The 22,500-nt window shown below is 41.4% G+C and overlaps 2 protein-coding genes across 2 annotated transcripts in view; both read left to right on the top strand.

Annotated features, from left to right (window-relative positions):
* LOC125296454 (protein phosphatase 1 regulatory subunit 1B-like) overlaps window positions 1–1,993 on the top strand; it is an 18,427-nt gene extending 16,434 nt beyond the window's left edge. Inside the window, exons 4-5 of the mRNA XM_048246371.1 lie at window positions 869–970; window positions 1,434–1,993. Coding sequence (XP_048102328.1) covers window positions 869–970; window positions 1,434–1,576 — 245 coding nt within the window. The 3' untranslated portion in view covers window positions 1,577–1,993. The remainder of the gene's footprint in view (window positions 1–868; window positions 971–1,433) is intronic.
* Window positions 1,994–9,823: 7,830 nt separating this feature from the next.
* LOC125296741 (integrin alpha-M-like) overlaps window positions 9,824–22,500 on the top strand; it is a 27,211-nt gene continuing 14,534 nt past the window's right edge. The window contains exons 1-16 of the mRNA XM_048246817.1: window positions 9,824–9,984; window positions 12,256–12,364; window positions 12,989–13,092; window positions 13,358–13,428; window positions 13,549–13,663; window positions 13,751–13,878; window positions 14,120–14,274; window positions 15,023–15,173; window positions 17,391–17,526; window positions 18,041–18,111; window positions 18,385–18,517; window positions 20,536–20,672; window positions 20,813–20,959; window positions 21,362–21,571; window positions 21,799–21,932; window positions 22,181–22,323. Of these exons, the coding sequence (XP_048102774.1) occupies window positions 9,933–9,984; window positions 12,256–12,364; window positions 12,989–13,092; window positions 13,358–13,428; window positions 13,549–13,663; window positions 13,751–13,878; window positions 14,120–14,274; window positions 15,023–15,173; window positions 17,391–17,526; window positions 18,041–18,111; window positions 18,385–18,517; window positions 20,536–20,672; window positions 20,813–20,959; window positions 21,362–21,571; window positions 21,799–21,932; window positions 22,181–22,323 (1,996 nt within the window). The 5' untranslated portion in view covers window positions 9,824–9,932. The remainder of the gene's footprint in view (window positions 9,985–12,255; window positions 12,365–12,988; window positions 13,093–13,357; window positions 13,429–13,548; window positions 13,664–13,750; window positions 13,879–14,119; window positions 14,275–15,022; window positions 15,174–17,390; window positions 17,527–18,040; window positions 18,112–18,384; window positions 18,518–20,535; window positions 20,673–20,812; window positions 20,960–21,361; window positions 21,572–21,798; window positions 21,933–22,180; window positions 22,324–22,500) is intronic.

Genomic DNA, 22,500 nt, shown 5'->3' with positions numbered 1-22,500 from the left:
ATGCTCTCAAGGTGACTCTAGATCACAGGGTCTCAGGTGATAATGGGTCTGTTCGAAACAGAAAACGTCTGCCTGCTGCCTTCCTCCCTAAATAGAGAGCTGTCTCACTAGACATGACTTTGGATTAAATGCATCTTTTAAAAATGAGCGTATCAATCTAGAAATCTTAGGTTAACACTACGCAGAGCCTTATAGATATCTCTCTCTAGGGCTCTGACACTACGGTATGACGTTAGCAAAAGCTGGATGTTAAACTAAATTAGCTTACATAAGCTAGCAGGCTAACGGTATAAATTAGTTTTACGGAGCTGCAGATATATCAGACCAGATGCAATTAATGGTTACAACAATGGCATAATCAGATAGTAAATTGTTTATTTCTCATCTCAAATCTACTAATCAAAACAAAATAATGTCACACAATTTACATTTCAACAGATTCAGCAGCCATTACCAATGTGATCCGCCATCTTTGTTTACTTTTCACAGCTGTCTCAGACGTTGTTGCTACGGATTATGGGTAGGAGAGAGCATGAAGTGTGCTTCGATGCTGCCATTAAAAATGACCGTTATTCAGGAATTCTATATCTTAGAAGGCGGCAAAATTATTTTTTTTAGTCAGTTTCGAACTGCACTTGCTGTGTCGTTACAAACATGTTTTTAATGAGTATTTGTGTATGTCTGTGTGTATGTGTAAACTTACATATTTGTGCATCTGTGTGTGTGTGTGTGTGTGTGTGTGTGTGTGTGTGTGTGTTTGTGTGTGTGTGTGTGTGTGTGTGTGTGTGTGTGTGTAATGTATATGTGTGTGTGTGTGTGTGTGTGTGTGTGTGTGTGTGTGTGTGTGTGTGTGTGTGTGTATCTGCAGCTGTTCAGAGGATGGCTCAGGCCCACATGCACAACCTGGACGGCTCACCAGAAGGGGGCGATAAAGAGGACGGCACCTTACTGGGCCTGGAGAGTTATGAAGGTGAGTGTACTCATCTATCTCTCCAACCATTCATCTGTCCATCCATCTATATCCATCCATCCATCCATCCATCCATCCATCTACATAGATAGGTATTCACCTTATTCACCCGGCAGCCAGAATGAGACTACAGGGTACACTTGCTATTACACCTCAGTCCAGCAGATGGTGGTGGTAATGCACTCCGTTTGCAAACTGCTAAAAAAAACTCACTGAAGAAGAAGAACAGGCCAGTGAACCCTTCTTCTTTTTTGGTGAGCTTTTTTTGGCAGTTTACAAACGGAGTGCACCACCACCACCATCTGCTGACTGGAGGTGTACTATATGGCAAGTGTACCCTTTAGCCTCGTTCTGGCTGCAGAAAATAAAGCCTAATTCAACAATCAGTATATTTGTCTATCTGTTTACTTATCTGTTCACCCACCTGCATGACTCCTCTCTAAATCCATCCCTGTCTCCACAGACTCTCTGGGGGGCTGCGGTTCTGACCAATCAGCACAGCTGCTGGGGTCAGGGGTCACGACAGAGGAGAGGAATAGGCATCCGGACAAGGAAGAGGATGGAGTGAAGGACAAAGAAGTGACGAAGGGAAGAGAGGCAGACTGACACAAAAACAAACAGACAAACAAACAAACAAACAATCAAAAGGAAAGAAAGACAACCTCACAGAGATAACAGGGAGGGACTGGGGGACTGCAGTCACATGACGAACTTACACGACTATTGCGCAATCACAGTTAGAGAGCGCAGGACTATGTTACTCTACAGGAACCTGTGAGCATAGGATTACACACGTTTGGCTGTGGGATGTGAACATGTGTGTGTGTGTGTGTGTGTGTGTGTCTAGCAGGAGGAGGGATGCAAAGAGTGCAAATATATAAAGACGTCCATTGTTGAGTTTTGATTCATTTTTATGTATGTTTTTGCAGCTATTTGGAAATGTAAAATATGTAGAGATTTATAAAGCATTTTAATTGGACATCTGAGATGGAAAGAAAACAATGACAAAAGGGGAGAGAAGGGAGGGAGGAGAGGGAGAGGAGAGCAGAAGGGAGAGGCAGAGGAGAGGAGAAGAGAGAAGGGAAGAAGGAGAAAGAGAAGGAGGAAGGAAGGAGAAAGCGCTGCGAAAAATAAGGGAAGGGAGAGGAGGCAGAGAGGGAGGAGAGAGAAGGGAGCAGAGAGCAGAGGGAAAGCAAAGGAGGAGAAGAGGAGGGAAGAGGAGAGCAGAGAGGAGGAGAGGGAGAGGGAGGCAGAGAGAGGGAGAGAGGAGAGAGGGAGGAGGCAGAGAGGAGGAGAGAGGCAGAGGGAGAGAGAGAGAGAGAGGCAGAGGGAGGGAGAGGGAGGGAGAGAGAGAGAGGCAGAGGGAGGGAGAGAGAGAGAGGCAGAGGGAGGGAGAGAGAGAGAGGCAGAGGGAGGGAGGGAGGGAGAGGGAGGAGGCAGAGGGAGGGAGAGAGAGAGAGGGAGAGCAGAGAGAAGGAGGAGAGAGTGAAGCAAGGACAAAATAGCAAGGACTCTCTTATGTCTACAAGGTCACAGTATGAAACAGGTGACAGACAGCTAAAATACAGCTATTTAAAACAGAACATCATCAAACCAATCTAGGTAGTTCTTAGCTAATAACCAACAAAATGGTCTAGTGGTCAGTCGTCAGTCAGTCATATCTAACACACAGGCTGATCGGCTAAATATGTGCAAAACTCATACAGTACTATATCATAGTTACCAGTGTATAATACGTAAGGAAAATACATATTTTTCTGGAATGTATAACTCTCTTCCTGAGCTGTAAGATGCTTATTTTTTTATGGACTGAATGTATGGAGTCTCCCTCTTATTATATAATGACCAACAACTGCTTTCTTGTGTCCTGTGTGTGTGTGTTTGTGTGTTTATGTGAACATACCAGGCTTGTGCAAAATTCAGAATTTGGAATTTAATTAAGTTCATGGAAATTAGAAGAAATTTCACACAGCTGCACAACAGAAAGAATGTGTTGAACCTCACATACAGTACTCATATCAGTGTTGGGAAGGTTACAAGTACTTCAAACTAATATTATTTATAGAATATGTAATGCAGTTATATCTGACTGTAAAGCTTTATTGTTAAACACTACAGTTAAATTATGACTTTGATTCAAATTTCAATTTTAATTCTAGAATCTTTTTTTGACCTCAATTCCAATTCAATTTAGGAGTCATTCTCAATTCAATTCAGAATTTTGCTCAACTCTGGAACATACATGGTCAGATTCTCGTGTACTGAATGACCACATGTGCACAGTGTCATAGTACCTGTGAATGTTTAATGATAACATATCTTATTCCACACATCCATTACCATTAAAAATGTTACTAATCAAGTCACTGGACATGTCCTTTATCTAATAAATTCATTACATTAATGATTTATTTTCTCTGGGTGTTTGTTAGGTTCAAATAACTGAACGCAAAGCAATAGCTGGAACAGACGGTCCTACTGTAATTTGAATGATGACTGCACTTTGCCTGCATTTGGGGCCCTAAAGAGTTTTTTTTATGGGTGCAACGGCTCTGAAGATGCTGTGCATGGAAAAAAAGGGTAACACTTTACTTGACAGTATCGACATAAGAGTGACATGACACTGTCATGAACACACAAAACCTAACCCTAACCTCTAACCCTAATCCTAACTACAACCCCAACCCTAACCATAACTCTAAACCTAACCCTAATCCTAAACCTAACCCTTACTTGTTATAACAAAAACGAATGTCACTTAATGACAGAAGCGTAGTCATAAACGTTTATCACTTGTTTATGACACGTTCATGACAGTGTCATGTCACTCTTATGTCGACACTGTCAAGTAAAGCGTAACCAAAAAAAGTTATTTGTGTGCTCAGGTTCTTTCTTCCTGAAGTGGCCCATTGTGCTCTGCTGATCTCACTATCTTGTTAGTATCTCACTATATATGAAGTTGATGGCATACCTGGGAAAATAATTGAAAAGAAATCTGAAATTACCTGTGAAGTACGTTTGACCATTTCACTGTTAGCATATTGGAAATGGTCATTAACAGCTCAGCTCAGTGAGAGAAATTCACTCTACCTTCATCAGTGGAGGTATCCTTAGGAAGAGCCTGAGGGCTGAGAAATTTAAGCAAAGCACCTTGAGGGAGAAAGAAAAGATATGTTAGCATTTCCATATTTGTGGGGGCAGCCGTGGCCCACTGGTTAGCACTCTGGACTTGTAACCGGAGGGTTGCCGGTTCGAGCCCCGACCAGTGGGCCACGGCTGAAACTCTACTGAGCAATGCACCTAACCCCTCACTGCTCCCGGCGCCGCCATTGTAACAGGCAGCTCACTGCACCGGGATTAGTGTGTGCTTCACCTCACTGTGTGTTCACTGTGTGCTGTTTGTGTTTCACTAATTCGCCAATTGGGTTAAATGCAGAGACCAAATTTCCCTCACGGGATCAAAAAAGTATATATATTTTGATATTTAGAAGGGATGCTACTTTCACAACTACCAATGCTTACTGTAAATACATCCCAAGCTAATGTTATTAGAGATGCACCGATATGGAATTTTAGGGCCGATAACGATAACCGATATTTATTGGTTTGTTGTGGCCGATGCTGATAATATTACTCTTGAAAAAAAATTGTGAAAAGTGATTTGGGGAAAGCATTTAATAAGCATAATTTTATTGCAGTAAGTTTACCTACCACCAAATGATGGACAGAACTCATAATAGTCCTCAATAGTACGGCAGTCAACAACATAACAGTAGCCTAGCCCTACAGTATGTGTGGCTCCTTTAAGTGAACCTGACATCAGTGAATTGCGAGTGAGTGGCTAGAGAGTTTGAATCGTTTTTATTTAGGACTATACGCAGCAGAGATCACAAACCTGGCTGGCTGGCTGCTGTCAGCGACTACTGAGAGGGGCCTCCTTGAGGGGGATCCCGGTATTGCCGCTAACAGCACTAGACCCGTTACAGTTTGCTTACCAGGAGAAAGTGGGGCGTGGACGATGCCATCACTTATCTTCTACACAGGACACATTCCCACCTGGACAAGGGGAAAAAGTGCTGTGAGAATCATGTTCTTTGATTTCTCAAGTGCTTTTAACACCATCCAGCCCCTCAGATTGGGGAGACAAACTCTTGCAGATGGGTGTGGGCGCTCACCTGGTAACCTGGATTACAGATTACCTGACCGGCGACCACAGTTCGTCAGACTGAAGAACTGTCTCTCTGACACTGTGATCTGCAGCACCGCGCCACAGGGAACTGTGCTCTCTCCAGTCCTGTTCACCCTGTACACATCTGACTTCTGCTACAACACCGAAGTCATGCCACATGCAGAAGTTTTCTGATGATACTGCAATTGTGGGGTGTATCAGGAGCGGGCAGGAGGAGGAGTACAGGAACCTGGTGGAGGACTTTGTGCAATGGTGCAAACTCAATCATCTTCAACTTAACACTTCAAAGACCAAGGAGATGGTGGTGGATTTCCGCAGGTCTAAGCCCACTCTGCTACCAGTCCACATCGATGGGGTCAATGTGGAGGTGGTTAGCACCTACAAGTATCTGGGTCTCCACCTGGACAATAAACTGGACTGGTCAGCCAATACTGATGCACTCTCTACAAGAAAAGGGCAGAGCAGGCTGTACTTCCTGAGGAGGCTCGCGGTCCTTCAATGTGTAATCTGTTGTTGCCAGCGTCCTCTTCTATGCAGTAGTATGCTGGGGAGGAAGCACAAGGAAGAAGGATGTGGGGCGAATTGACAGGCTGGTAAGGAAAGCTGGCTCTGTAGTGGGAGCTGAACTGGAGTGCATCACTTCACTATCTGACAAAAAGGACCCTGAACAAACTGATCAACATCTTTGGACAATGAGTGTTACCCCTCCACAGCACTATTGTTAAGCAGAAGAGCCTGATCAGCTGGAGACTTCTGCTCACTGCCTTGCACAACTGACAGACTGAGAAAGTCATTTGTCCCCAGGGCCATTGAACTGTTCAATGCCTCACTTAAGGGAAGAGGAGAGATAGACTTCTCTGCATAGTCTGTCTGCCTCTTCACCCTCCATGTTTGGTACTGTCTGTCCACTAGCCACTTGTACCACTGTCTTTATGCCTCCACTGTTTTGCGTGCTATATTAGCACATTAGCACATATGCATAACCCCCTCCATGCCACAGCCGAACTGTGGCCACACTTATACATTTTCTTAAATAGTTAAATATATAGATATATAGACTTTACTTTACTTTATTTCTGCATTGTTGCACTGTTGACTTACTCCATTGCACTATCACCATGACCACTATCACCATTGCACTACCACCATGACACTCATTCACACAGAGCACCTTAGAGCACCTTACCATACCTTACTATGCACAGAGAATCACAGGCTCAGTCCCTGCCTCAGTCATTGCAAGCCTCTGATTTATTAATCACCACTATGTGGATACTGTTTTAGAATTGGTTTAGATTAAGTGTTAGTATAATTTGTAATTTTGTAATTTGTATTTTTAGTATATTTTTTTTATATATTGTATTAAGTGTTAGTATAATTTGTATTTTTAGTATATTTAGCATATTCTTTATCTTCTACTGTCCTTACTGCTTAGTTGTGTTTTTTTATATTATATACTTTAATTACTCTTTCTGCTGTTAAAGAATGTGTTTGTGTTGTATGTATGCTGCTGAGACCTTGAATTTCCCCTGGGGATCAATAAAGTATCTATCTATCTATCTATCTATCTAAATGGTCATACGGTTGTGTACATCAGTGTCTCCAAAGTATATTTCTTTTTTTGGTTTGCATGTTCCAGTGAATACTCCTGACACTATTAACTATAATGACCACATAAAAACCACTGTGGAAGCCACTGTGATGCCTGACAATAGGCGAGAGGATGCTCTGATGTATGTACGTATAAGTATAGTATAAGAATATATACTCTTTTGATCCCGTGAGGGAAATTTGGTCTCCAATTTTTATCCCAATCCGTGAATTAGTGAAACACACTCAGCACACACACAGTGAGGTGAAGCACACACTAATCCCGAAGCAGTGAGCTGCCTGCAACAACAGTGGTGCTCGGGGAGCAGTGAGGGGTTAGGTGCCCTGCTCAAGGGCACTTCAGCCGTTCCTACTGGTCGGGGTTCGAACCGGCAACCTCCGGTTACAAGTCTAAAACGCTAACCAGTAGGTCACGGCTGCCCCATGTTTACTTCTTGAAGAGGAGCACATGGCCCTGGTCACGTGATACGAGCACAACCAATCAGGGAACTGAACATGGTCATCTGTTTCAGATGGTTCCGTGGTTTAATCGTCCACACTAACATGCAACGGCTACGGCTTAAAACGAACACGGGTCACCAGTGGATCCAAATCGGTCTGTTTTGGGAGCTCGGACATGATGGGCTAATGTGGACAGGGGGGCCAAATCGTGACAAAAGTCTTTCAGATTCAGACGAAAACACATAGCCTTCATGTCCATTTCAAAGTATGTTAAGATGGTGTGTTTATTTTTTTTTTTTTTTTTGGGGGCTTTTTTGACTTTATTTGGACAGGACAGTGGAGAGTGAGACAGGAAGCAAGTGGGAGAGAGAGATGGGGTGGGATTGGGAAATGACCGCAGGTCAGATTCGAACCTGGGTCCCCGTGGGCACTCGGACCCGTATATGGTACAAACGCTGCCTGCTGCGCCACAGCACACCCAAAATGGTGTGTTTAGCCACTAGAATATGAAAACATTTTCTTCCCAAATCCCTGTTAAAAGTCCAACCTGATGATTTGAAGGGTGCAGCATTGGGTGGATTCCTGTTTGCTCAGGGATGTAGTGGAGGCTAAACGCAAGTAAACAACACAGTTTATCCACCTCTCAAAAAAGTTTATTCATAAATTGCAACTTTAACATTCAAAAACCACACTGTATTATCCACATTCACACTATGTACACACTTGGAACCATTTAAAATGACTGATATTGTTATAAAAATTGGATAATAACCTCCACCATCATCAAACATGTTCTGAAAAATCTGATATTGCACGGTGCAGACAGTTCACCTCACAGAATTCATTCTGTAGTTTACCCACCTCTTATTTTACCACTACATCCCTGTGTGTGCTGTAGTGTAGGTGGCATGCACACACCACTCGTTGCTCCTTACAGAAATGGGTTCCAACGTCCCTGCTTCTCACAGGACACACATTTGTATGTTGGGTGGTAATGGCACTTTAGATTCTGTATGTCCTTGTGCAAAACAGACAGGTTGTTGCCTCATGATTGAATGACGAAGAATGAGTCGCATAGTCTACTTGTGTAGATGTTTGCTTACGTTTATGGACCCTTTCAAGAGAGTTCCATTATCAGCATCATAGTTGGCCCCACAAGACTTCCGTTTTAACATTCCATATGTTATCTTAATGCAGAGGAAGTTGATTGGGGCCCAAATAGAACGTTCAAGCATTGTTTTTGTTTACCTTGTTGAAAGGGTCCATAGTTAGGTAACAACTACCACATATTTACAAGGAATAACTCTGTTGAATGTGTGAATGTGTGTATGAGTGTGTGAATGTGTGTATGAGTGTGTGGACTGTGTGTGTGTGTGTGTGTGTGTGCAACAACTACCACGTATTTACAAGGAATAACTCTGTTGGTTCCCTTTTGGTGGTGAGATATTTTGGTTGTTTTGGTTTGCTGACCCACAGCAGTACTAACTAATGCAATTGACATTGGTCTATGGCATATTGTGTGTGTGTGTGTGTGTGTATGTGTGGACTGTACGTGTGGGTGTGCATGTGGGTGTGTGTATGGACTTTGAGTAAGTGGACTGTATGTGTGTGTGTGGACTGTGTGTGTGTGTGTGTGTGTGTGTGTTGTGTGTGTGTGTGTGTTCTTGTGTGAAGCGATAGCGATGCCGGTAAGTGTGTGGAATGTGTGTGTGTGTGGCGTATTGTTGTGTGTGTGTGTGTGCGTGTGTGTGTGTGTGTGTGTGTGTGTGTAATGCGTGTGTGTGTGTCGCGGCGTGTAAAATGGCGTGTGTGTGTCTCTTGTAGCAGCGTCTGCGATAAATAATATTAATAATGTGTGTGTGTGTGGCATGTGTGTGTGTGTGTGTGTGTGTGTGTGTGTGTATTATTAACCCTGCCTTTAGCGATACTGCGCGTATATATGTCTAATATGTGTGGATTGTGTGTGTGTGTGTGTGTGTGTGTGTGTGTGTGTGTGTGTATTGTGTGTGTGTGCAGCCGTATTGCAGCGTGTGCAATGCAGCGTGTGTGTCTTTTGATATTATTATTAATGTGGCGATATTAGTATGGTGTATATTGTTATATGTACTGTATGTAGTAGTATTGGACTGGTGTAGTATGCGTGTGTATGTGTATTATTGTTATGTCTTGCTTGTGATACCACGTGTATATGAATATATGAAGTTATGAGTGTATTGTGGACTGTGTATTATGTGTATTGGTGTGTGTCTGTGTGTGTAATGTGTGTGTAATGTGTGTCGCAGCGTGGTGTGTGTGTGTAATATGAACTGTGTGGTGTGTGTGTGTGTGTGGTAACATGTGTCGTGTGTGTGTGGCCAGTAATGCGGCGTGTGTGCTTGCCTTGCATTAATGTGAAAAATCTTGTGTGTGTGTCTTTGTGTGCTTGTGTGTGTGTGTGTGTGTGTGTGTGTGTGTGTGTGCGTGTGTGCGTGTGTGTGGCGTGTGCAGGTAATGCCTTGGCAGGCGTGCTGCGTAATATGTGTGTATGAGTGTGTGGACTGTGTGTGTGTGTGTATACTGTGTGTGTGTGTGTGTGTGTGTGTGTGTGTGTGTACTGTGTGTGTGTACTGTGTGTGTGTGTGTGTGTGTGTGTGTGTTCATGATGACATATGCATCTTTTCTTTCTGTACTTCTCACTTCCATCTCCTTGTCATTCTGTTTGTTCTGGTCACTTCTCGCACCATGGGCTACTTGGCTGGGGGACAGGGGATAGTGCTACTCTGCCTGGTCTGGGGTAAGTCTCTGCTACCATAGGGTTCGACCCAGCAATGTTAAACCTCACTGTAAAGACGTGTGACTTCATGATGGAAATTCTAGAAAGCTAAGATTCTAGAGCACTACACTCAAAAATCTTATAGACCCTTTCAAGAGAGTTCCATTATCAGCATCATAGTTGGCCCCACAAGGCTTCCGTTTTAACATTCCATATGTTATCTTAACCCTTAAAGGTGTAGGTTTTTGAACATTCTAAGTTCCGCAACAATTGAAGGTTCTAAAATTCTATGTTGAATTCAATGAACCCAGATATTCTTTAGAATGTTAATTTCCCAACATTCCCGTCACACCGGTGTGACGGTATTCCTTTAAGGGTTAATGCAGAGGAAGTAGATTGGGAACCAAATAGAACGTTCAAGCATTGTTTTTGTTTTTATTGTTGAAAGGGTCTATAGCATCAAATGGACTGCGCTTGTTTATAACACCATTTACCTACAACTAGCATATCAATAAGTAGGTGGCTGAAGTTGAGAATAATTTTGCGACATGCAGCAATTTTAATTTCTGACATTGCTGCAACACAACCATTACATCAAATGCTTTTTAGAGGGATATACTGTATCATAATATTAATATAATACTTTCAATGGAAATACTTTTCCATCTTTGTGTCATTACAATTGTGAAGAGCCGATTCTCCTCTATGATTAGATTATGTTCAACTTTATTGTCATTGTGCAGAGTACAAGTGCAGAAACAACGAAATGCTGTTAAGCGTCTAACCGAAGTTATAGTCAGATAATGCAATATGATTCGTTGGTTATCATCATGAGGTGTAGAGTTCAGTAGGGTGATCCGATTATTGTGCTATTGGCTGCAAAAGACAAGTCAGTGTGTGCAGATTGGGTGTATAAGGGTGGTGAATGACACTGCTAATCACAAAGTGTTGTTATCATTAGGGATTTTAGTGGAGGCTAAACGCAAGTAAACACGTAGAATTTATCCACCTATCAAAAGAGTTAATTCACCAATTGCAACTTTTAACATTTAAAAATCACACTGTATTATCCACATTCAAAATATGTACACTCATCAACACTCTAGGAACCATTTAATACCACTTGTATTGTTATAAACATTGGACAGGAACCTCCACCATCATTAAACATGTTCTGAATGCCTTTCTAAGAAATCCGATACCGCATGGCGCTGTCCACCTTAGGCTACCGTGACCACAGAATTCATAGTTTACTTATTTTACCACTACACCCTTGGTTACAGTAACACACACACACACATAGGCACACTTCCTTTTAAACTACTGAATCACACCGTGTGTGTGTGATTGTGTAAAACATGGAAATGATGTCACATCAAAAGCTGAAATAAGCTCTGCAGTGAATCGTTCCATTAACTTTATATTACTTACGTTCCACTTCACATTACTCACATATTACTCACACTTTTCTTTATACTACTCACATATTACTTTATATTATTCATATTTTTTACATACTTTTTTTATCACTTTACGTTTCAATAATATTTACTCAAATATTACTAACATTTAAATTACTTACGTTTTACTCATGTTTTACTTGACATAACTCACATATTACTATATACCGTAACTTCAGTTATCTCTCTTAGCCTTCTGTGGTAAATGAAACATAAGGTGGTACAGTACCAATAATAGATCTGACAGACCATTGACTTTCTATGTTTAAGACACACAGCTGCTGGGGAATGATCAGAGAGGATGCGCTTTGCCGCTTATAAAACGCCAGGTGCACTATGTTTTCATAAAAACGCAGGCGCTTTTCTTCTTGAAGTTGAGCGCTTAGGGCACCTCTGCAAAAATGCAAGGCACTCTGGGTGTATAAGCAGCACACAAAACACTTACTGCCAATACGAAAGATAAAAAAGACAAAAAAAGGCGCACCTGCAAAAGCTGCAATCTCTCTGATCGCTCCCTTCACTGCCCTTCAGCTCATCCTTTGTCTGACTCTAAAGTAGAAGGTCCTGATTCAAATCCAGCTAGGCCTGCATCCAAATCCATTCAAGGCCTGCATCGTGCCTGCATCGTGCCTGCTTCAAATCCAGCTACCGTATGAGACTGGCTTAACGTTTTACCTGGCTGGGAACAGGTAGTGTGGCCAGGTGTGGCTGGGTACAGGTAGCGTAGCCAGGTGTCTCGACTTACCATTGTGCCTTGCTGGGCACAGGCGGCATCCTCTGTGTTTTTCCCTCATGTTAAAAAAACTATACTGTGACTTGCGTGTCCGTTTAGTTTTTCAGGTGGTGACACCCTTCAACGTGGAGCCAGAGGTCTGGAGACACATAAACTTGACGGCAGCTGCGTGGTTCGGATACAGGGTGACACAGCTGGACAGCACCAGGTGAGATGGAACTGCATGGTTCCGATATAGAAAACATTGCTGTGTTCTCAACATGACCAAGTCATTAGGGTGATGCTACTATATACGGGGCAACATTGCTGTGTTCTCAACGTGAACAAGTCATTAGGGTGATGCTATACAGGGCAACATTGCTGTGTTCTCAACGTGACCAAGTCATTAGGGTGATGCTACTATATACAGGGCAACATTGCTGTGTTCTCAACGTGACCAAGTCATTAGGGTGATGCTATACAGTCAACGTGACCAAGTCATTAGGGTGATGTTATACAGGGCAACATTGCTGTGTTCTCAACGTGACCAAGTCATTAGGGTGATGCTATACAGTCAACGTGACCAAGTCATTAGGGTGATGTTATACAGGGCAACATTGCTGTGTTCTCTACGTGACCAAGTCATTACGGTGATGCTATACGGGGCAACATTGCTGTGTTGCCCCACAGTGTATCTGTGGAGTGTATCTGCAGTGTGTCTTGTCATGGTCATCCAACCAGGATACAAAGAATAGTTCTGTGAGTCCTACTGACTCAATGTTGTCTTGCATATGAAATGCACCATGACATCACCAATAAATCCTGACCTATCATATCGCTACCTTGTCTCTAGTCTGCTGGTGAGTGCTCCATTGGCACACTTTAGCGTGGATGGCAGAGGCCAGGTTTACCAATGTCAGGTATCTACGGGCTCGTGCGCACCTCTGCAGATACATGGTGACTATCATTCACTTCCTCTAAGGCTAAAAATAAGTGGATTGTGCTATCTCTATCTGTCAATATGTTTGCAGACAATACATAAAAAGAAATAAATGTACGTAGAACATTACGATTTTTCTTCTTTTTATCTAATTAAGTAATTCCGATACATGCCACCCTGTTCATATACATCACTCAAAGAAGCAGAAAACAGCAGAAAACAGTTAGTTCTTCTTGTGTCATTTCCAGTTTCATGACTGTGCATACTTATGTGTTGAAACAGTTCCTCGCTCTGCAGTCAACCTGTCTTTGGGCCTCACGATGACCACAGGAGAAAATAGCTCAACAGCAGTGGTGAGAACGAATCAATACAACGCTAATTCTCACAGGGAGAGAGGATATTTGTTTTTGAGGGTCCAAATTGACATATGGAACCCTCCTTCTTTCTCTCCATCATCTCTCTCTGTCTGTCAGGTTTGCGGCCCTACTGTCCCTAAAGAGTGTGATGGTCTCACTCTGTATGGAGGGATGTGTTTCAGCATCAGTCAGATCCTGTCAATTAGTGACCCTGTACCCCCAACTCTAAGAGGTATAAGATCATCGCTAATCAATCAATCAATCAAACCTCTCTCTCTCTCTCACTCTTTCTCTCTCTATTTCTTTCATCCAAAAACAGATTGCCAACGTGGCATTGATATAGTCTTTCTCCTAGATGGTTCAGCAAGCTTGTCTGATTATGATTTTAATACAATGAAGCAATTTGTCATCAATCTGATCAAGAAATTCATTGCCAAAGACACACAGGTGAGTGAGGGAGACAGACCTACAATTGCTTCATCTTCTTTTCTATTCTCTATACCTCGAGGCGGTATTTTGTATTTTCTGTACCTTAATTATTTCTACCAGGGCAAAATTATTGTCTGTCATAAGGCCCACATTTTCTGACAGCACACATGATAATAAACATTATTTTACTGTCATGTTTGCCTTTGGCTGCTGCCCATGTCTGGATTACTCTTGAGCTTATCTGTCCTTGTTTTTGCAGTTTGCCATTGCACAGTATTCCAGTGGCTATGAAGTTCATTTAAACTTTAAACAATTCAACAAACACAAGGAAGCAAAAGACTGGGAGAGAGCGGTTTTGGACATTGAACAAGAAATGACGCTCACATATACTGCCAGAGCCATTAACACCACTGTGTGAGTCATATGCTATGTTTTTAACATTGATGATGGATGATGAGGGATTTATGGTTCCATTAAACTCAAATCAAAAACACTGTCACCAAGGGTTATAAACTATTCATAATGCCTCATAATGATCGCTATAAGACTGCTGCACAGCCCATAAAGCGTTCTGATTCAGTAACTTACAGCTTAAAGTATCATCATGTATTATAAAGCTTCAGTAACTTACAGCTTAAAGTACCATTATGCATTATAAAGCTTCAGTAACTTACAGCTTAAAGTATCATTATGCATTATAAAGCTTCAGTAATTTACAGCTTAAAGTATCATTATGCATTATAAAGCTTCAGTAACTTACAGCTTAAAGTATCATTATGCATTATAAAGCTTCTTTTACCTCTTAATAATGGGAATGGTGAGCAAAATGATGACATCAGAGAGGCAAAAGAAGCTTCATAGCTTCATTTTAAAGATGGGCTTATAATGCCTAGATTCATAGCTTCATTTTAAAGATGGGCTTATAATGCCTAGATTCATAGAAATTGTTCCTTGTATTTGTTTACATGACATCAGATATAAAATGGCAGTAAATTACAGAGTAAGACAGTGACACGCACACACACATACACACCAGTTTTTCTTTTTTTTAAATTAATCGTGAATCTATACATGCCAATGACGTTTATTGGAATTGAATTGAATTGAAATGGAGATAGATAGAGCGAATATTTCTGTCTTCAGCTGGCTTTTCTCTGCACAGCTTTGAGGTGTTCTCCCAGAGGGCGGGGGCCAGACCTCACACCAGCAAGGTTCTCCTGGTCATCACTGACGGCAAGTCAAATGATGCAAAGCACCTGAAGTCTGCAGTCAAGAACGCAGCCAAGAAAAATATCATTCGATATGCAATTGGGGTAGGACCTTTCTACATTTAAAATAGGCTACTATTACAAATTATGCCATTTGGCATTCGTAAAACATCATGAAGTATAGTATTGGATTGTAACTGCCATATTGTTGTCTTTCCATTATAGCAATATTAATGACCAACCACGAGAAACCATATTTGCGATGTAATCTGAAATAAAGTTTCATTAATCATAATTAGGTCGCCAATAAAATACAATATTGGGTACAAAGGCATCATGCTATATGGCTTCACATCCCAAACATAATAAAGTCCTTAGAAAAATAACTGGGCAACTTTACTCTGACAGGCTACCACCATGATACACCTTATTCACCTGGCGGCCACAGGCCAGGGTACACTTGCCATTACACCTCAGTCCAGCAGATGGTGGTAATGCACTCCGTTTGCAAACTGCCAATAAAACTGACTGAAGAAGAAGAAGAACAGGCCAGCCAGAGCCCGTTTACAGAGAGCCGGATCACTCCCTATTAACTCCATTGTACCTGCAATCTGTTGCAGTTCCGCTAGGGGCGATCACGAATAAGTGCAAAAACAATGGGGGTCTATGGAGCTAGACGGCTAAATGTGTCTCTTTCACCTGGTTGTCGTTGAAAAATCGAAGATTGGATTGTGGTTTCTGCAAGATCAATATGGATTATAGGTCAAAAGTTGAATGAACGAGTACTTTCTAATTTCTTACAGGTTGGGTCGTTGTTGCCCACAACACACTAGCTTTCTGCTAATGAATGACGTCATTGACACATTTGAAAGGCTTTTTAGAACAAATAAGTGACTCAAAAAATATAATACTCAGCGGTGTGTATTTTCTCTGCCCCCTCTTTTGCATGCAACATTCAAATTTCTGGGCAAAAAATTATATCCTGAGAAAAGTGGATTTGAGGGGTACAGCTCCATAGACCTCCATTAATTCTGCACTTATTTGTGAGCGCCCTCATGTGGAACCAGAACGGAGCTGCAACCAGTTCAGAAACCGGAAGTTTCCCGAGAGTGGCGGTTCTCCCCTTATTAGACATTCTCTGGACATTCTCTGGGCCAGCGAATCCTTCTTCTTTTTCGGTGAGCTTTTTCTTTTGGCAGTTTGCAAACGGAGTGCATTACCTCCATCTGCTGCACTGAGGTGTAATGGCAAATGCACCCCGTAGCCTCGTTCTGGCCGCTGGTCGAACAAGGCGAATAGAGGAAGAGGCTTACACAGAGACGTGTACAGTGTTAGGTCAATTAACTTAAAGGTGCAGGTAGAGGCTATAGCATTCAGACAGAACTCCTACACACTTAATGCATGCTAAATACTGTAGGGGCACCACATTGTACTTAATTCACAGCCAGCCTTTATGTGTTGTATTGTTGCTGTCACAGCCTGCTTTTACCTGTTGATTTGTTGTGTACTGTTTACTGTGTCGTGTTCTGATGACGTTCACTGGCGCAACTTGTGTGGTACTTTAAATTGACATGCGAGCTGATTTTACAGTCATTAAAGTTTCCCCGAGTTCGGGCTTTTAAACCTATTCGCTGTGTCTCCCCCATAGCGTCGACTCCTTTACAATACATTGTTATATATTATTTAATTATAGGAAGTCTGTTGTAAGATTTTATATTTCTCACTTTTTATGGTGATTAGGCCATTCTGACATACTGACTACATCCTGATATTTCTGTTCTCTCTTTACAGGGATTTAATAAACATTACAGACTTCAACCATGTGTATTCCTTCTGGAGTTAACAATAAACTTATATTAATGTAGGAATTGAATAGTGATTGTGTGGCCTATGAGGGAACACCCAGTGATACCCTTGGCATCAAATGGTAGCCTATAGCGATGTGGTCAGGATACACACCGGTATACTGCTTTACCAGTGACCATGTCATGGTCCGCCTCATTACAGGATTTATAGGTTACCCACCTCTTGTCACAATGTCATTGAATATATCAGGGAAATAATATGCAAGTTAGCTAGCATGCAGGCTATCACTTGCTTCAAATGTGTTAGCTGTTGGCTAGTTAGTCTCCTTAATTTGCTTTTATAAACCCTACTTTACTTAATCCCTCATTTTTAGTTACATGTGGTTATTTTTGGTGAAAATGTAGGCCAATACTACCTAGCATAGTATCCAACAATACTTAGTGAGGCTTGCAGAATCACCAATATTATTGCAAATGCCATTTCCACCTTGGTGTCAACCATCTTGGAATTTTACAGGTTGGGAAAGTTTCTGATGATGAACTTAAGATCATTGCATCCAAACCAGTGGAAAAGCACATGTTCAAGGTTTACAACTTTGAAGCTCTGGATGGACTGAAGGAGACTCTGGAGAGGAACATCATATCCATAGAGGGTACGTTATCCATAAAGTCAGCAAGGGCTGGGGAATGACAAACTAGCGGTCTGGGAACATATACTGTCACTTACCCATATACACAACAAAAATATATTTGAAATATGCTGTATTTTCACAATGTATTTTTGAAAATATATTTAAATATTCAAAAATGTATTTTTGAATATGCCCAAAAATATATGCCCAAAAATATATTTTTGACACATTTTTTTCCTGTATGGGAAAGTTCCCTTAACGTGTGGCACCCCCTAGTGGTCTGGAGCTGAGAGCAAATGTCCAGCCTTTCCCTTCCTTCCACCGACCCCAACTATAGCTTTGTTGGCAGTGGGGCCATGGATTTGATAACCAAGCTGTTCAGGCACACTGAGAGAAATATGTATGTCTGATCTGTTTCTAAGTGGCTCTGGAGGAAAGTGTCTCTTCAACGAACATATATGAATAAGTTAATTGATCAGAGGATCTGGCCTATGGCTGTATTTTTGATCATACGTTATTCGGTTGGTTCTTTTAGGAGGTGGTGGTTCTACAAAATTTGAGCTGGCACAAGAGGGCTTCAGTGCGGCACCACTTCATACTCCTGAGGTAAAAAGGAGAGCTTAATCTTCTCTCATCTTCAAACTCCTGTAATAAAAAAGCAAGCTTAATCGACTCTCATCTTCAAACCCCTGCAGTAAAATAAGACAAGTTAAACCAGACTGGCCCTTGTAATGTATGTATACAAATTGTACTGTGGTTATTCATTAAATGAGTATCTATTTCACTTATATACTTATCCTTATCCGTTAAAAAAGAAATCAACCAAATAATATGAAAATATTATAAATTATAATTCCTTTTGGCATTTCTCATTTTTAGGGAGGCATTGTAATGGGTTCTGTTGGAGCATACCAATGGAGAGGGGGCTATCAGAAGTACACACCCAGCGGAGAAGACGCATCTTTTCATAAAGCCAACCTTCTGGAACCACACGGGGATGACAGTTACCTGGGTGAGGACGCATCTTTAATTACAACCCCAAATCAAAAGTTGGGACGTTGTGTAAAATGCAAATAAAAACAGAATGTGATAATATACAAGTCTTGTAAACCCATAAATGAGTTACTAGGAGTGCTGCTTGGGTGTTAGGAGGTGTTTTCCTCTGGTGCTCTTCAGCTTGGAGATCCAAAATGTTTCCCAAATAAACAGTAATTCTGAGGCACTCACAAGGAATATAAATTAAAAAGCCTTTATTTTAAAGGAACCGTATGTAAGAAATGTATTTCAATTAATCTTAAAATGGCCCTGATATGTTATGTTATGGTATGTTATTATATATGTATACATCATTCTGAATTAATTGTGCCTTGCCAGATGTGCAAGATGCCCATGCTGTAGGCACTAATGTACCTCCACACCGTCATAGATGTTGGGTTTCCTCCAAAACAAATTGAAAAAGGTTAGATCCTTGGCTAGGCCTTCTACTCTTTAGCCAAGATGAGTCCATGATTTCCAAAAAGAATTGCACATTTTGATTGGTCTAACCAGGACCTTTTTCCACGTTACTTCAGTCAATTTTAAACAAGCTCAGACACAGTTAAGATTGTGATATTTCTGTTTCATGTCTAAATACAATTTTGGCTGTTGCATGGTAAAATTTGCTCTGAGTTAAGTATCAAACTGTGCTCATAGACAATGGTTATCAAAGGTATTCCTGAGCTCATACAATGATTTTCAGAAAGAGGTCTGGTTTTAATGCAGTGCCAGTTGAGGTCCAAAAGACCACAGCCACCCAATATTGTTTTTCATCTCTATCCCTAGTTTGCAAAGATTTCTCTGGATTCTCTAAATATTCTAATGATATTATGTACTGTAGAAGATGATGAACTCCACAAATACTTTTCACAGTTTCATGTTAAGAAACTTTAGAAATGCAAAACACAATTTCATGTTAAGAAGCTTTAAAATTACATTGTTTAATCGTTTGTCCACACAGGTTTACACAGAGTGATGAATACCTACATCTTTACTTCTAAGAGACCCTGCCTCTCTGGGATCCTCTTTTTCATACCCAATTGTGTTGCCAGTAACCTTAATTAGTTGTGAAACATTCCTCTTTTTGTTTTCTTTATCATTGCACAAGTTTTACAACATTTTTTTTCTCCGTCCCAACCTTTTTTGAAACGTGTTGCTGGTATCAAATTCAAAATTAACATATATTTTCCATGAAATTGTCAAATTTTCGTCATTTTCAACATTTGATATGTTGTCTGTGTCCTTTTGGTAACTAAATATGAGTTTACAAGATTTGCAGATTATACATTCTGTTTTTATTTATTCATATTTTACACAACGTCCCAACTTTTTCTTATTTGGGGTTGTACAAATACACTAATCATTTGAATCAGGATCATAATCAGATTAGCAAGCTATATGATCAATCTGCCACATCAGGCTACAGAAAAGGTGAAACACAGCAATCGTGTGCAACTTCTGTAGTTTAAATGGTGGTTTTACTTCACCTCTGTCTTTGAATTTGTGGCCGCTTGGATTGTGTTGTATGTTCTGTGTTGACCCTCAAGGTCTACGACTGGATTACGACTGGACTATGTATAAATTGCAGTGCAAACAGCCTACTACAGGACATTCTGGTCAGATTCAGTGGATAATATAGATTCATTTATGTAGATATGGGTAACAAACAATGCCACTCTGTTAAGGTTTTGTAGAATGTAAATGAAGAGGCTGTGTAATAGTATTTTATAACTTTAATAAGTCATCGTGAACAATGCGTACAGCATCACATGTACTCGAACTTCACTTCTTCTCTACCCTCTTACACCCATTACCCACAGTATCAGATTCATAGTAGTCTGACCCCTAGTGGCACAGAATACAACACACTCTCATCTCACTATTCTTTATTATGGTTTGAGGGTATTGCAACTTACATACAGTAAATGTCTTAGTCATGTTCAAGGTGGTCTCTATTTCAGAGGGTATAACGCTCATGTCATGCCCATGTTCTAGGCTATTCGTTGGCCCTGGCCACGAGGGATGGTCAGAGCTATGCCATTCTCGGCGCTCCGAGGTACAAGCATAAAGGGCTGGTGGTGGTCTTCCACCCTTCTGGGCTTCAGACGAATCTGGAGCAGGAAGGTCAACAGGTAACATGTGTATCATTGCTATGAGATATTTGAGTAATTTAGTTGAGTTTTATAGCTGCATTCTCTCTCTCTCACTCTCTCTCTCTCACACACACACACACACACATACATACTCATTTCTCTCTATCTTTCTCTCTCAGTCTCAGATTGGGGCGTACTTTGGAGCAGAGGTATGTGTGGTGGATTTGGACGGAGACTCCAACACTGATCTGATTCTGGCATCTGCCCCCATGCACACAGAGGGAGGAAGAGAGGGGAAAGTGTTGGTGTATTATTTTACAGAGGAGGTAATATATATGTATGTATGTATGTATGTATGTATATATAGATATATATATTATATATATATATATATATATATATATATATATATATATATAATAATATATAATATATAACAAAATAATTACTGGTAACACAATATCATACTATTAAAACAACAGCATATACTGTGTGTATATTAACTTTCATTTATATATAGTGACAATGTGGTTCCCTAAAAATGCATATACAATATATAAAAATATCCCACAATGGTAATTCAAGGACAAGTATATTGCAGGTAATGTTATGTACTTATGAATGGTTTTGAATACTTAAATAGTTTGCTTGATGTTTATGTGTTGTGTTGTGTTGTGTTGTGTTGTGTTGTGTTGTGTTGTGTTGTGTTGTGTTGTGTTTTCTCCCAGGGCTCTACAGAAGTGTCTGACACCGGCGTGTCCCTGCTGGGGCTGGAGGGTCAGAGGGGGAGGTTCGGCTCGTCTCTGGCCAGCCTGGCTGACCTGAACGGGGACGGGATCAGGGACGTTGCCGTGGGAGCTCCTCTGGAGGATAACGGACAGGGCAGCGTGTACATCTTCAACGGGAGGAGAGGAGGAATCAACCCCACATACTCACAGGGTGAGAGAGAGAGAGAGAGAGAGAGAGAGAGAGAGAGAGAGAGAGAGAAAGAAAGAGTACTGAATTCCATTATTTCTCCCAGCCTAGAAAATGGGATTTTATAATTCCATAACTTTTCCTGGTTTTCCATGACCGTCGGGACCCTGTAGGTAGCACAGCTGACTGATGTGTCACTACTTATCAGCATTTCTGTTGAACTCTCTTTTTCCTTTGTTTACTTTGACAGAGGATTGCTGGTTCGTCGGTGCGGTCCGGACTGCGGTTCTTTGGGCTGACCGTGGCCCAGTCTGCTTTGGACCAGAGTGGAGACGGACTGCCTGACATTGCAGTCGGGTCCAAAGGAGCGGTTCTGCTGCTCAGGTTCTCATATTATTAAAACTCAACACACACATGCATGCATATACACACACAAACACACACACACACACACGCACGCACGCACTACTGACAGGGTATATAAAAGTAGTTAAAAAAAAATCCCACCTTAAAAATTACAATGAACATTAGGGGGCATCATATATTTTCACTATATCCTTCTCTCTCTCTCTCTCTCTCTCTCTCCCCTTCTCTCTCTCTCTCTCTGTCCCTCTGATGCATATTGTCTCCAGGTCCACACCTCTTGTTTCTGTGGAAACTGAGGTGTTCTACAGTCCTTCTAAAATTCCCACCAGCGTGTTGAACTGTTCTGCGGCGCTCCGTATCAACGCCACCGTGTGCTTCCTCATGTCAGAGGTCACTTCCGGCTCCACAGGTCAACACTGCCAGACATGACATGACTCTTTTTCCTCTCAGAGCTGACAGATTCGTTCTCTGGAAATGACCCATAGCGCGACTCAAGCTTCCCATTTTTCAAGTGCGCCCAGAAAAAAATAAAAAACTGAGGTGTTTGTGCACTGTCCTGGATGAGTTTGTAGTTTGGTTTTGTTAG

The sequence above is a fragment of the Alosa alosa genome, chromosome 6, assembly GCF_017589495.1.
Source record: "Alosa alosa isolate M-15738 ecotype Scorff River chromosome 6, AALO_Geno_1.1, whole genome shotgun sequence".
NCBI classification, from domain to species: domain Eukaryota; kingdom Metazoa; phylum Chordata; class Actinopteri; order Clupeiformes; family Clupeidae; genus Alosa; species Alosa alosa.
Note: the sequence above shows the minus strand (reverse complement) of the source record. Positions and strands in the feature narration are given on the sequence as shown.